We start from the raw sequence: 16,643 nt of genomic DNA on the forward strand, positions 1-16,643 counted from the left end.
TGTGTCAGCAATGCAGTGCATAAAATCATGCAGATACGGGTCAGGAGTTTCAGTTAATGTTCACCTCAACCATCAGAATGGGGAAAAAATGTGATCTCAGTGATTTCCACTGTGGCATGATTGTTGGTGCCAGACTGGCTGGTTTGAGTATTTCTGTAACTGCTGATCTCCTGGGATTTTCACACACAACAGTCTCTAGAATTTACTGAGAATTGTGCAAAAAAACAAAACAAAAACAAAACAAAAAACATCCAGTGAGTGGTAGTTCTGCAGACGGAAACGCCTTGTTGATGAGAGAGGTCAACAGAGAATGGCCTGACTGTTGCGAGCTGACAGAAAGTCTACGGTAACTCAAACTCTGTACAATTGTAATGAGCAGAACAGCATCTCAGAATGCACAACATGTCAAACCTTGAGGTGGATGGGCTACAACAGTATAAGACCACGTTGAGCACTTTATTAGGACCATAGTGTTTCTCATAAAGTGCTCGCCTCGGTGAGTGTATGTATATATATATATGGGGTAGAGTCTTTCTCAGCAAATATTGATAATATATTATTATATATATTATAAAAATAATTATGTGATTAATTACAATAAATTAAATACAATTATTTGAATAAAAATGTTAACAAAAAATTACACACTTCAGCTCTTCACCCAATTCACATACCACTGTTATTTATTTATTTTAATTCAGGAGTTCTACGAACTTCCATACTTCACAATGGCAAAATATATTCAACCCGAAGAAAAAAAATCCCTGTTTGACAACTTCTTTATGGCTTCAAACTGACAACTCTGGAAAGCTGGAAAGGCGGGACATAGTCAGTGAGGCCATTGTCCGGGCATGTGCCACAGAAGAGGCACTTGACGTTGAGAGTCGGGTAAGCAGGGCAATTGCTGCACTTAACATACAAACTACTGCAGCTGCTATAATCCAGGACTTCTAATTAGCATCAAATATTCTTCTGTTGCCTTAGGCCACTACAATCTAGTTAAGAGATTCACACTAATGTCTTACAAAGCCACAAAGTCTTTTTTTATTAGGACAAATGTGTACTGAACCTTATGACAAAATGAGCTCTGTGCAGAATTAAAAAACATTCCTTTTTTTAACTAACACACAGAAGATTATTTTGTAACTTTGGCAATCATTTAGGTTATGTAGGCTACAAAATTGCAAACAAAAAATAACAGCATTGCCCATCCACCCACCTAGTTTTTAATCCAGTCGGGATACATTCCAAGAAACAGCAGTTCAGTCTTCCTGGCGTGCTTGTTCTGCAGTTGAAAAGCCTTTACAACTGAATAAATCCAGAATCTGCCTTCAAACACTTATGAAATGTTAAACAGTGCAGCAGAGGGGCTGTGAGTCATACTTCATTTATGGTTAATGTCTCCTAAAGCAGCATCATGCTTAATACTGAGTGTGAGCACAAAACGCTGTCCTCCATTGAGAATGAGGTAAATAAAACATGTCTCTTAAAAATGTAAAGTCAACACCAAAATCCACTTATGACACTCTGCTGTTGTGAAGAGTGAAATTAGCATGCATGCTGAATTGTGGTGAAGAGCAATCCATGGGGTCACTCAATTGCCATTGGCTAATGCAACAAACATGCAATCAAAATAACTCCAATGATTACAAAAATTATCCGTGCCATAACACCAACGGGCGTAATTCCATCCAATGAGTCTTTTGCCAAGAGGTGTTTACTGTATATGTAATTGAAAAACGGTGTAAGTGCAAAAGAGTCTTGAAACTTCTCTGTGGTTTAAAGTACTTTGAGTTTGGAATAAACCTTTCATCACGTGTTTCCTTAACATTGGTCTTCCAAAAGCCTTTCTTGTCCACAACCTCACTCTCTCTTTTGGATCCAGTTCTGTGTCTGTGCTGAGAAATTATGGGGGATATAATAGGTATACTGCATTAGTGTGGTGTTTAAAGACATGCAGTATGAGCAAAGAGTATTAGATTTGGCAGGTTATGGCTGTAGAAAAAATAGAGCAGATGGATTTGGTCCAATCCTTTTTCAGCAGACCACAGAGTCTTTCATTTATGTTTTTCCCCCCATACATAAGCCATCAATGCCAAAAATCAAATTCTCAAAAACCACATTTTATTCATTACTTGTGAGTGTAATTAAATTAAATCAATCTTCTTAAAGCTATACTGTTTATATATATATATATATATATATATATATATATATATATATATATATATATATATATATACATTCACCAGTTCGCAGTTAATGTAATCCTGTATTAAGTATAGTGTAAACGTGTGGCTCACTGTCTGGGGTTGATTAGTATTGATGGAATAGATAGATAGATGGGGAGGTGGTGGGATGCTGGACACTCTCAATGCAACATAGAGGTCAGCAGCTGTTTATATACTCTTACTCTGGCTTTGTGATTGGTCGGATTAAATGAACTTGCTCTTCCTGAACCTTGTTAATAAAACTAAATTATATATATATATATATATATATATATATATATATATATATATATACATATATATATATATATATACATATATATAAAATGTAATTATATATTACAATAATATATATATATATATATATATATATATATATATATATATATATATATATATATATATACAGTATATATGCATATGTTTCATTCACCTGAATGAAAAAGAGCCTGTCAAGCGTTACAAATTACCACCAAAATGATGTCCCCAAGTCAGAAAATTATAGAGGAATGTGTACAGGAATCCTACAGAATTTAAGCTGTAGTAGTCTATTTGAATTTTGATAATAATTTAGCACCAACTGTAAAAGACCCTAAAGGGGTCAAATAGCATCCTGCTGAATAAACTGAAATTCCTGATGGATTTTATGATTCTTATTTGATTATTAGCATCAAGTTGGGTACTCTGTAATCTTTTTCAAATACTCTACTTGTTGTATTGGATTAAAATAGTAAAGTAAATCACATAGAGAAGCTATTGGATTGTTATTATTATTAATTTATATTATAAATGATACATTTCTGTCAATTTTTCATTATATTATTGGTGACCATTCGGAAACTGTTTTTTAAGGATCTAGTTTTGGCGTTGTGTTATGTCCCAGATAGCACACATATGTCCCCGAGATGTCTGTTTTAGATCTTTTCATCTGGAAAGCATCACAATATAATTTACATCTGCTAAACATCTTAAAAAGATCAGATTTACAAACATGCTAAATCATAAACATCTCAAAGACATCTGCTGAATGTCTTATTGACATCCGAGAGGAAACGTCTAATAGATGTATTGCAGATGAGCAAACAACCTAAAAATACCTCTTCCAGATGTAAACACACACATCAAATAGACATCTGGGTGATGTACGTGTCCTATCAGGGGTTGGAATCATGTGCGAACATTATGTCAATAGGAATCCTTCAGGATCATTTAGTAAAAACCTTTCGAGTTAGTGAAAGAATGTTTTGTCGAGATTTTTCATAGACGAGAATGCAGATGCGTGAGAGGTTTAAATGGAAAGCAGATGTTATTTTGGATAATTGGTTCCTGAGAACGCTTGACGGGACACAGAACCGACCGTTCCAGAATACAGACTTAATTGTTCCGCAAAAAAGATAACAGCAACGTTCAATTCTGTTCATCTGCCATAGGTGTTTACCCTCAGCCGTTGAGTCAAAGCTCGACATCTCCCTCCCCGCAGCTGCCCAGATGTGACATGTGTCTTTTCCTGCCGGTCTGAACGGCGACGCGGTTTTTGAAACGCACCAGCGCGAGCGCAATCTCCGCGTTCCACGCCGTTCCCTCCTGCTGGCACCTGAAGTCAATTTCTTTACCGCCGTTCATCACGATGGTGAAGTACACCAGACCCCGCTTATACTCCACGCAGTCCAGCGTGCTCATCTGCTCGAAGCGCATCTCTTTACTGTTGTCGCCTTTACAGTCGTACAAACGGAGTCCGTCCTCCGTGAGAACGCAACGCTTCTTCTTCCACAGCTGTAGAAGTCCATTACTCCTCTTCTCCAAATGGCCATCCTTCATGACTTTACACAGGCTCATTCTGAATAAGCGTTGATGTGTAACGCGGTATACAGAAATAACCGGCTAATTAGAACAAAATCCCGTAGGCGACGTGTCCACAGCTGTCGACGCGTTGCGTTGACGAAGACTTTTCGTAAACGCGCATTCTAAATATAAGAGCGCTTCATTTATGCCGTTTTGCTCATTTTAAATGTCACACCTGGAGATAATTCCACTAAAGGACAGATTCCTGTTTATAACGCATCATCGCTACGTTGCCGGCAGAGACCTCCGCGGTTACAAAGCTTTTTCCGACTTTTATATATTGTTACAATGTACTTGTAAGTCCCGTAGTGTGGGCATGTTGATACTTGCTCCTCCGAAATCGACACTACTCTTCTCGTATTTCTGAAGGACTCTCCCCCCACCCCGCTCTGACGTCACGGGGATTAGTCCTACTTTTACTGCACACTGGAATGCTGATGCCTGATAAACATCGGCGTGTGTGTCCATTCATGCCCTGGAATATAACAACAGATTGCTGGATGGACCTTTATTTTATTCTTGTCAAACAGCTTTATTTAACGGTAACGTTTAATTTGGCTGTTCATCTTTGTCCACTCCAAAAATCCTAAAGGATTCCTGATGGAATTTTCTATCATAATTTTGAACAATTAATGATCCTAATGATATTTGTCATACAGTATTCCAACGTAGCATATAACTAAAAGCATATAGTTTCTAATGGCACTATTACAATTGCCAGATAAAATAGGACATCAAAAAATAATTTAAAGAAAATATTTAAGGATTTTAGAACTCTTATAGCTCAGAAAGCAGAAATTAGTCAAAAATTAACTGAAGAAATTAACAGAAATGAACTCTGTCTGAAATGAACTCTGCAAAAAAAAAAAAAAAATAAAAAAAAATAAAAAAAAATAATAAAAAAAAAATGCTGGGTTAAAAACAACTCAAGTTGGGTTGTTTTAGTCCAGCTGCTGTTTAGTTATGGGACAGAACACACATTGGGCTAATCTAACCCAGCAAGTTGAGTTGTTGGTTTCAACCCAGCAAAATCGGTTGTTATTTTCAATCCAGATGCTGGTTAGTTTTTACTCACATAAATGGGTTAAAACTGTCAGGTTGTTTTGACCTCTATCCTTTAAATATTGTAAAATAAACCAAACCGTAAACAAATGTGCTAACATGGTACCTCCTTTATTTTTGATAAATAGAAATCCTTGCAATAATTACACTTATTAATAACAGCATTGATATTTTACAATTTTACAAAAGTTTTAATACAGAGCTTGTAGAACAATGAACATGTGTAATTAATATGAATTACTTTATAGGCATTAAAATATTTAAACATCCATTGCATTACAGTATTAACATTACTTCCAGTGTCTATTACTTAGAAAACTATTAATGTAAGAAATTAATACAAATCCATAAATTAATTCAATTTAAATAAACACTAAAAATAATCCATGTGCAGGCCTGTATTGCTAAGTTTAGGATGTAGGGGAATAAGGCCTTGGCATCAGCCTGCTGGAGGTACTCCACCATATTTGTACCAACCTATAAAAAGACAGATATAAAGAAAGCAAAGGAAAAAGTAAAAAAAAAAAAAAAAAAAAAAAAAAAATGATGTTAACGCAAAATTTTAACAATATAGCAGTAAATGGGCAATAATTTCCCCTGGATTTGGATTTTTGGGGGCATTTTTTACTTTTATGATGGCATTTTTTCCCCACAAAAAAAATAAAATAAATAAAATAAAATAAAATAAAAAAATAAAAAATAATAATAATACAAAAATAATAATAATAATAATTAAAACACAAGCTGTGTCTCATTTTTTGATGTCAGTTACATCAATTTAATCACTTAATTAATACAAAATCTCAAGATTGAGAATTTATTAACAATTACCCTATTAAATTGATATCAACTCATAATTTATGCCAAACTGTGTATAACTGGGACAATAATAGAATATTAAGAGCTATAGCAGATGCTGTAGTACAAATACAAAACTGATATTCATAACAAGGGCAATTTTTTAGCCCCACATGCAGGGGCATTTTTTTTTTTTTTTGGTGACATTTTTGGCCCAGAGCCCCCTAAATTCCTGACTGTGCTAGTTCCACAGGCAATTTCCTTTAATTTTCCAGTAGGCATATATTTGGTATTCTGATACAAATGTAAAAGTATCCAATGGGAATCATATAAATAAATAAAAAAGTCCTGTATAGGAATTTCAGTTTAGCGAAATTCATTTGATTTATTTATTTGATTCTGAGGATTCTTATTTGAACCCTTTGGGATTCTAAAATCCAAACAATGAAAAAAATTCCATTTAGAGTCATGTAGCTACACATTCTTTAGGAATTTTCTTTTTTTTCTTTTTTTTTTTTTTTCAGGCAGTAGGTAAAATATAATGTGTTTCTGTGGAGAAAGGGAATTACTTTGCCATGCTGTTGAATAGTCTTCAAAATCAAAATAGAACAAATTATTTGTGTTATTATTATTTACTCTCTCTCTCTCTCTCTCTCTCTCTCTCTCTCTCTCTCTCTCTCTCTCTCTATATATATATATATATATATATATATATATTTTTTTTTTTAGTTTTTTTTTTTTTTTGTTTAATTATGTCTTTCATCTTTGAAAGTCACTGTTGGTTGTGAAAAGCTCCTTTCATATGCACTCCTTTCATAGTGGAAACTTTGGAGCTCATTGTGCATTTTGTCCACTAGAGGACTATCTTTTCCCTTTCTTGTCATCTTAAACCCATTTCAAAAGCTCCATGCCATGTTTGCTGTTTTCTGTTCCTGTTGCTGCTAGCACTCATGATTGTAGCCTGCTAGCCTCCTTAACATTGCTAATCTATCTATTTTTAGCATTTAATCTTTAATCTCTCCCATTTTTCCGCTTTTATACTTTGTAATGCGATACAACTACGTGCATTTTACTGGGCACACCCACCTTTCCACTTTTATCACAATTAAACTGTGTGCATTACTGCACACATTTTTTACATGGATCATTGCATCAATCTCAAACCATTGGTGATTAGGAATCACCTCAACAACAACAAACAATTGCGGTAAGTCATGGCATCCGCTCAAATTATCACTTCATGCATTTCATGCCACATGTTTACTATAGCTTCTTCTGTCAGCAGTGAGTGATTCACATGTGATAAATGTAAGGAATTAGTCAGGCTGACAGAGCAGTTTAATGAGTTAGAGACATGCATCTAAACTCTAGTGGAGATCAGTGAGAAATTGAAGCTGGTAGATACTGTTTCGGAATGCGGGTAGTACAGCGAGCAACACACACACTTTGGTTCTGGCTATAGAGCCCCCGTAGCAGGGCGTTTTGGGTGTTGTCTCAGCGGCATACTCGCTCAGCAAAGCGACACCACTGTCCTGTTCCTGTTAGGGTTTCCAATCGATTCTCCCCACTCAGTGATGAACCCACTGAGAATCATGTTGAAACCACCCTTGTTATTGGTGACTATTGTGAGGAGTGTGAAAATAGAGACTCAAGCCACTATTGTTAAATGAATTTCTGGTACCAGAGCATCTGACATCAGATCAAATTTACAAGTACTGGCTAATTCTAAACATACATTTTCTAAGATTGTTATTCATGTCAGCACTAACGATGTCCAGCTTCGCCAGTCGGAGATCACTAATGATAATGTTAAAGATGTGTGAACTTGCAAAAGCAACGTCAGACACTGTAATATGCTCTGACCTCCTCCCTGCTTGTCATGGTGATGAGGTTTATAGTAGATGAGTGTCACTGAATGGCTGGATGTCTGAGTGGTATCCGGAGAATATCATAAGATTCATAGACAATTGGAAGAGTTTTTGGGGAAGACCTGACCTGCTCAATAGAGACGGATTCTATCCCTCCAGGGAAGGTGGTGCTCTCCTCTCCAGTAATATGGCTCATAGTTTTAATAGTGATAGTATTTGACTAACTGGGGCCCAGGTCAGGAAGCAGACAAACTGGCTAAACCGAACATCTGCTAGCTGCCTTGATACATTACACAGATCACATAAACTACAACACATAGAGAATTAATCACCTATATATCATACAGAGACTGTCTGTTCCCTGAACTACCAAACACAAAACCCTAATTAAAACATTTAGAAAAAAATTATTGTCAAACTAAAAAAAAAAAAAAAAAAAAGAAAAACCTGAAGATAAACATCATATAAAGGTATAACTACTAAACATTAGATCACTTTCATCCAAATAACTAACTGTAAATTAAATTATTACAAATCATAGTTTGAATTTGTTCTGTTTGACTGAAGCCTGGATTAAAACAGATGAATATATTACTTTAATGAGTCTGCTCCCTCAGATTATTATTATAAACATGAGCCTCATCTGAAAGGTTGAGGAGGAGATGTTGTTACAATTTACAGTGATTTTCAGTGCTACTCAAAGATCTGGATATAAGTTTAATTCCTTTGAACTGATAATGTTTAATATCGTTAGATATAAATAAAAAATCCTTTGTAGTCTTTTGTTCTTGCAACAGTATATAGACCACCAGGGCCATATTCTGAATTCCTTTGAGAACTTGCTGATTTTCTGTCAGATCTAGTGGTTGCAGTGGATAGAGCTTTAATCGTCAGTGACTTCAACATCCACATAGATAATGAAAATGATACACTGGGATTAGCATTTATCGATATTCTCAACTCTGTTGGGGTTAGACAAAATGTGAAAGGTCCAACCCATCGCCAAAATCATACGCTAGATCTAATTTTGTCATATGGAATTGGTGTTGCATAATATAGAAATTCTGCCACAGAGCGATTATATCTCAAATCATTACCTTGTCTCTTGTAAGCTGCGCTTAGCAAAGGTAACTCAATCTACGCAATGTTATCATTCAGGTAGAACTATTCTTTCAACTACTAAAGAAAGCTTCACTAATAATCTCCCAGACTTGTCTCAAATACACAGCATGCCAAGAAGTTCAGAAGAACTTGATGTTGTCCCAGAAAATATGGATACAGTCTTCTCTAGCACTTTAGATAGTGTGGCCCCCCTTCGATTAAAGGAAGCTAAAGATAAAAATCCTGCACCATGGTACAATGATCACACTCATGCTCTTAAGACAGCAGCTCAGACAATGGAGTGTAACTGGAGAAAAGGCATTTTGCGGTGCATGGGAGGATAGTGTCTCTAACTACAGAGAGGTTAAAAAAACTGCCAGGTCTGCATGTTTGAGCAAACTCATAGAAAATAACCACAACAATCCTAGGTGTTTATTCAGTACTGTGGCTAAATTGGTTAGGAATAAAACTTCTATTGAACCAGATATTCCATTGCAGCATAGTAGTAATGACTTTATGAATTTCTTTACTGATAAAATCAAAATAATAATAAACTAAATTGGAATTACGCATCCGTCTGCCACAGCACCCCAGAACACTAAAATTATTCCCTACGAGCAACTTCAATCCTTCACTGTTATAGGTCAGGAAGAGTTAACAATGATTAATATATCAAAATCAACAACATGTATGTTGGATCCAATACCAACCAAATTCCTTAAAGAGGTGTTTCATGTAATCTCAGAACCTCTTCTTAATATTATTAACTCCTCATTATCCTTAGGGCATGTCCCAAGAAACTTTAAACTGGCAGTTATCAAACCGCTTATCAAGAAACCACAGCATGAGCCAGGAGAATTGGCTAATTATTGACTGATTTCAGATCTCCCATTTATGTCAAAAATACTAGAAAAGGTAGTGTCCTCCCAACTATGTAATTTTTTTTACAGAGAAATGGTATATACAGTATGTAGAATTTCAGTCAGGATTTAGGACCCATCATAGTACAGAGACTGCACTTATCAGAGTTATAAATTACTTGCTCTTATCATCTGATTGCAGCTACATTTCTCTTCAAGTATTTTAGGTCATAGTGCTGCCTTCGACACCATAGATCATGACATTCTCTTGGATAGGCTTGAGAATTATGTTGGCATTTGTGGACAGGCATTAGCTTGGTTTAGGTCCTATGTCTCTGACCACTACCACTTTGTCTGTGTAATTGAGAAACTGTCAGATCAAATTAAGGTTAAGTATGGCGTGCCACAGGGATCAGTTTTAGGGCCTCTGATTTTCTCCCTTTATATGCTCCCCCTGGGAGACATTATCAGGAACCATGGAATTAGTTTTCACTGTTATGCTGATGATACACAACTTTTTATTTTTTCGAAACCCAAAGAAATTTCACAATTTTCCAAATTAACAGAGTTTATAAAATATTTCAAAGAGTGGATGGCTACAAATTTCCTTCTACTCAATTCCGATAAAACAGAAGTATTAATTATTGGAACAAAAACCTAAAATATAATCTAAATGTTATTATTATTATTATTATTATTATTATTATTATTATACATTTTATTTATAGGCGCCTTACATGACACTCAAGGACACCTTACAATAAAACAATCAACATTAAACAACAATAATCATTATTACTACCTGAACAGACTTAATACAAGCATTAAAACAATCACATAAAAGCCTGCCTAAAAAGATGGGTCTTAAGGAGAGATTTAAAAACAAGAAGACTTTCACTGTTTCGCACATCCTGTGACAATGAGTTCCATAAATAAGGAGCTGCATGTTTAAAGGCGCGAGACCCCATAGAAGTTGTGCAAACTCAGGGGAGAACAGGAGTGCAGAAGACGATCTTAAAGTGCGAGTAGGAGTGTGGATTTGAAGAAGGTCAGATAAGTATGAAGGGGCAAGATTATTGTGTGCCTTGTAAGTAAGGAGAAGGATTTTAAAGTCAATGCGATATTTAACCGGGAGCCAATGCAAGTGTTGTAATATGGGAGTAATGTGTTCAGTTATAGAAGTTCTGCAAATAATTTGTGCAGCTGAATTCTGTACTAACTGGAGTTTGTAGAGAAGCCTTGATGGCAGACCATAAAAAAGAGTGTTACAATAATCAAGACGGGAAGTGACTAAAGCATGAACAAGAATCGCAGTGCTCTTTACTGAAAGAGCCGGACGAAGTCTATTAATATTATGTATGTGAAAATATGCAGAGCGAATGACACTGTTTATATGTAGTTCGAATGATAAAGTACTATCAAAGATGACACCCAGACTTTTAACCTGTTTCGCAACAGACACTGGAAAATTATCAATATTTACTGAACAACATTTAGACTTGGCCAAGTTAGTTTTTGAGCCAAAAAGAAGAATTTCAGTTTTACAGCTATTTAACTTAAGAAAATTTGATGTAAACCACTCTTTCATCTCAGCTACACAATCTGAGAAGATAGATGGAGGAAAAGTAGAGGTAGGTTTAGAGGACAGGTAAAGTTGGGTGTCATCAGCATAGCAGTGGAATTGAATACCAAATTTCCTAAAAATATTACCAAGAGGTAAAAGATAAATAATAAATAAGAGAGGACATAACACTGAACCCTGCGGAACCCCAGTAGTAACGTATGAAGGCTTTGATGTAAACTGCTTCAGCTGTACAAATTGAGTGCGACCCGTAAGATAAGATCGAAACCAAGTCAGGGCAGTGCCCATGATTCCAATAGATTCCAATCTGTCCAACAGAATGCTGTACGAGATAGTATCAAATGCTGCACTCAAATCGAGCAAAATAAGTATAGATAAAAGACCTGAATCAGCAGCTGACAATAAGTCATTAGAAATCTTAACTAATGCAGTCTCAACACTATGATATGAATGGAAACCAGATTGAAATTGCTCGTACAGACTGTTATCAGAAAGATGATCCTGGACCTGTGATGCAACAATCCTTTCCAGTATTTTAGAAAGAAATGGTAGATTTGAAATGGGGCGGAAATTATCAAAGTTACTTGGATCAGCCCCTGATTTCTTAAGTATAGGAGTTATCACGGCAGTTTTGAGTGAAGACGGAACAGTGCCAGAAACAAGGGAAGAGTGTATAATATCAGTAATTAAAGAAGAGAGAGAAGGTAAGCAGGCTTTAACCAAGTACATTGGAATAGGATCCAACTGACAAGTTGAAGATTTGGATTTTTGAATAATACAGACTATTTCCTCCGTGCTTGGAAGTTTAAAAGTGGAAAAAATTAAAATTAGAGGTTGGTCAGAGCAAATATTGGAAGCACAACAACCCAAATTTGATGCAGAAATTTGTTGATGAATATTTTCAATTTTTCTATTAAAAAAAAGACATAAAAGCTTCACAAAGATCAATAGAGTACAAATGAGAAGGAAAAGAATCAGGTGGCTTATTATTATATTATTTACCATAGAAAAAAGGGTTTTTGTGTTCCCTTCACCAGAACTAATTAAACTGGCATAATAATCTGTTTTAGTTGTGGTAAGAGCTACTTTATAGTTTTGCATATGCTCAGAATACAGTTCTTTATGTACCACCAGTCCAGTCCTGACATATATGCGCTCCAGACGATGTCCCTTAACTTTTAACTGCCATAGTTCTTGAGTAAACCATGGTGTAGAATTGACAAATGAAACAGACCTGGTTTTCAATGGAGCATGAACATCTAGAATTGTTTATAGTCCAACATTGTAATGAAGAACCAATTCATCTGGAGTTGAAAAATGGCCATTGCTAGAAAGGGTGGCAAGTCCTTCAGCAAAAACCGAAACATCAATGTTCTTTATGTTCCGAAATGTAATAGAACGACATTGATTGAGCTTAAATACAGGTAACTGAGCACTGAAAGACACCAGCATATGATCTGATAAAGACACATCGGAAATAGTGCAATTGTAAGGTGTTACACCTGAACAACACACAAGATCCAGCGTATGACCTTTTAAATGGGTAGGAGAATTTATAAATTGTTTTAAACCAAAGCTGTCCAGGCATGATAAAAAATCCCTCACAGATACACTACCTGCATTGTCAATATGAATATTAAAATCCCCAAGCAAAATCACATTAGGAGACAATGAACACAAATAAGTTAAAAAGGCAGAAAGTTCATGTAGAAAAACAGAATTGGCCTTAGGAGGACGGTATACAGTAGCAAGAATCATAGGAATTGACCCATTAATTTGCAGAGCAATAGACTCAAATGAAGTATATTCTGGCACAGATATATCTAAAACTTTCCACTTCTCATTATATAACATTGCAAACCCACCGCGGCCCGAGGCACTGGGTTTGCAGGTGTACACATAGCCTGGGGGTGTAGAATGATTAAGTTGATAGAAGTCATTACTTTGTTGCCACGTCTCAGTCAGACAGAGAAAATCAAACTTATGGTCCAAGAGCAAATCATATACAATAGGGCCTTTATTGGACAGCGATCGAATGTTCCATAATCCCAAAGTAAGATCATTCTTACCAGTGTTTGTGCTGGCTAATCTGGCTAGCTTTGGTAGCACGCTGTGGTCCACAGCCCGTGAATGTTTCTTTGAGGGACGACGATTGGAAGACCAGCGTGCAGAACATGCAGTGTATAAATTATTTCAAAGAGTGGATGGCTACAAATTTCCTTATACTCAATTCCGATAAAACAGAAGTATTAATTATTGGAACAAAAACCAAAAGGTAGTGTCCTCACAACTATGTTCATTTTTTACAGAGAAATGGTATATACAGTATGCAAAATTTCAGTCAGGATTTAGGACCCATCATAGTACAGAGACTGCACTTATCAGAGTTATAAATTACTTGCTCTTATCATCTGATCGCAGCTGCATTTCTCTTCTAGTATTTTAGGTCATAGTGCTGCCTTCGACACCATAGATCATGACATTCTCTTGGATAGGCTTGAGAATTATGTTGGCATTTGTGGACAGGCATTAGCTTGGTTTAGGTCCTATGTCTCTGACCACTACCACTTTGTCTGTGTAAATGAGGAACTGTCAGATCAAATTAAAGTTAAGTATGGAGTGCCACATGGATCAGTTTTAGGGCCTCTGATTTTCTCCCTATATATGCTCCCCCTGGGAGACATTATCAGGAACCATGGAATTAGTTTTCACTGTTATGCCGACGATATACAACTTTATATTTCTTCGAAACCCAAAGAAATTTTACAATTTTCCAAATTAACAGAGTGTATAAATTATTTTAAAGAGTGGATGGCTACAAATTTCCTTCTACTCAATTCCAATAAAACAGAAGTATTAATTATTGGAACAAAAACCTAAAAAAATAAGACGCTAAAATATAATGTGACTGTTGATGGATGCACTGTAATGTCAACTTCTACAGCAAAAAAAAAAAAATTGAAAAAAAATTAGGAGTTATATTTGATTGCAATCTAGCCTTTGAAAAATTTAAATTTTGTAGAACTGCATTCTTCCTCAGAAATATTGCCAAGTTACCACACATGCTATCTCTTCCTGATGCTGAAAAACTAATTCATGCATTTATGACCTCAAGACTAGATTATTTTGATGCATTACTTGGTGGATGTCCTGCAGGATGTCCTGTTTAATAAATAAACTTCAGTTGGTTCAAAATGCAGCAGCGAGAGTGCTAACTAGAACCAAGAAATATGATCATATCAGCCCCATTTTATCGGCATTACATTGGCTACCCGTTAAGTTTTGTATTCATTTTAAAATTCTGTTAATTACCTACAAAGCTTTGAATGGTCTAGCTCCAAAGTACTTAAGTGACCTTCTGTCATGCTATAATCCATCATGATCATTATGATCGCAAAACTCCGGCCTGTTAACAATACCAAGAATATCAAAATCCACAAAAAGAGGGAGATCATTTTCATTTTTGGCTCCTAAACTATTGAATAGTCTTCCTAGCAGTGTTTGGAACTCACTCTCTCAGTTTAAGTCTAGACTAAAGACTTATGTCTTCAGCCAGGCATACACCTAATTTATCCCTCAATTCATAGCTATGTTGCTTTAGTTAGGTCTGCCGGAACCGAAAACAATTCTCTTATTCTTTAACCCTGCTTTAAATTGAATGACAGCTACACTAATTTTATTCTATTTCTTTCCCTGTCTAAACCTCGGGATTGTTTCTGGTCCTGCCAGGTGTCCGATTCCCACTGTGTCGCTGAGTGGTGATGACCAACTGCAGCATGTGCCAGCCAGACTTCACTTCAGTCTACAAAAACAGACTTCATAGAGTCTATATCAACTTGGTCAAAGGAGGGACAACACTCTCTTAAACTACATAGAAAATTAATTAACCACTAGCAAAAGCCTTCATCGGCCAAAATCAACAGAAAAATGCATCTATGTGTATTTCCTCAGTTAAATCGGGATGACTTCAAGGACTTTAACACTAAATATTATAGTTAATATAAAATAATTTTGTTTAATCTTTGACCCACAACACTTACTTAGTTTAGTCATTTTAACAACTAATAGTTCTAAATATGAATATCTAATATTGGCATTATATTCATTCATTTTCTGTTGTAGCATAATTTCATGTACAGCTGCTTTGAAACAATGCCTGTTGTGAAAAGCGCAATACAAATAAATTTGACTTGATTTGACTTGTTGATGTTGTTTCAGGAGTATCATTCCACACATTAAAAAGCTATTTTGTTTTGCTCATCAGCAAATTGTCATTTGTCTGACTTAAGCACTGCTATACATACAGATAATACAAAGATGTGTTGAACATTCATGCACATTAACCCACTATTAACTCATACAATTATAGTGAGATTTTACATTATGAATGAAACCTGTATTAATGCATGAATGTTCATATGTAAATATGTTTTGTGTCTTTGTCTTTCACAGATGGAATGTGTGTAGGAGGTACATGTTAATGCTAGATTTGGCAGGAACCCCTTTATTTCCCTCTGTCTCCTCCACAACCTTTACATGCTGACAGCTTGTAACATGAACAATTTAACTCCCACATAGCCTATGCTCAAGCACTGTGAATTTTGATTATATTACGTCATTTACAACTAAAAATACAACTCACTGGCGTCAAAAGCCTGTGGACATTTCATCTTTCAATACCACATTTAACCCTTATGTAGCTCTGGGGTAAAAAAAGGACCCCTTTTGAACTTTGCTTCTTTAAAAAACATGGTTTCCTGAATCTCAGTGGCATGAGGTTTGGTGACTTTTCATTTGCTATACACACAAACACACACACACACACACACACCCACATGTTGGTACAGCTATCATTATGAGGACTCTCCATAGACATAATGATTTTTATACTGTACAAACTATAGATTCTATCCCCTAACCCTACCCCTAAACCTAACCCTCACAAAAAACTTTCTGGATTTTTACATTTTCAATAAAACATCGTTTAGTATGTTTTTTAAGCTATTTAAATTATAGGGACACTAGAAATGTCCTCATAAACCACATTTATAGCATAATACCCCTGTAATTACCAGTTTGTAATCTAAAAAAATGCCCTCGTAAACCACCCAAACCCGCACGAGCACACACAAATAAAAAGGGTGAGACAACAATACTTAGCACTCACCAAGCATGCTCACACGCATGCATGCACACCAACACGTACACAGAGACACACAAACAAAGATCAAAGGCTGAGTTTGGGAACACTGTGAGAAAGTTTATGCTTAGGGGTGGGAGCAAAATTTTTATTCTAAGT

At 35.8% G+C, this 16,643-nt stretch overlaps 1 protein-coding gene across 1 annotated transcript; it reads right to left on the minus strand.

Moving 5' to 3' along the window:
* Window positions 1–1,021: 1,021 nt before the first annotated feature.
* LOC127419294 (pleckstrin homology-like domain family A member 3) lies at window positions 1,022–4,433 on the minus strand. Its single transcript, XM_051660593.1, has 2 exons — window positions 3,670–4,433; window positions 1,022–1,898 (listed from the first exon to the last, which is right to left on the minus strand). The coding sequence occupies exon 1, from the start codon at window positions 4,065–4,067 to the stop codon at window positions 3,684–3,686; it is 384 nt and encodes a 127-aa protein (XP_051516553.1). The 5' UTR covers window positions 4,068–4,433; the 3' UTR covers window positions 1,022–1,898; window positions 3,670–3,683.
* Window positions 4,434–16,643: the final 12,210 nt, after the last annotated feature.

Source organism: Myxocyprinus asiaticus, chromosome 28 (genome assembly GCF_019703515.2).
Source record: "Myxocyprinus asiaticus isolate MX2 ecotype Aquarium Trade chromosome 28, UBuf_Myxa_2, whole genome shotgun sequence".
NCBI classification, from domain to species: Eukaryota; Metazoa; Chordata; class Actinopteri; order Cypriniformes; family Catostomidae; genus Myxocyprinus; species Myxocyprinus asiaticus.

What these genes read in the sequence shown, in the direction of transcription:
- LOC127419294 (XM_051660593.1), bottom strand. Translation starts at nt 4,067, where the DNA reads ATGAGCCTGTGTAAAGTCATGAAGGATGGCCATTTGGAGAAGAGGAGT.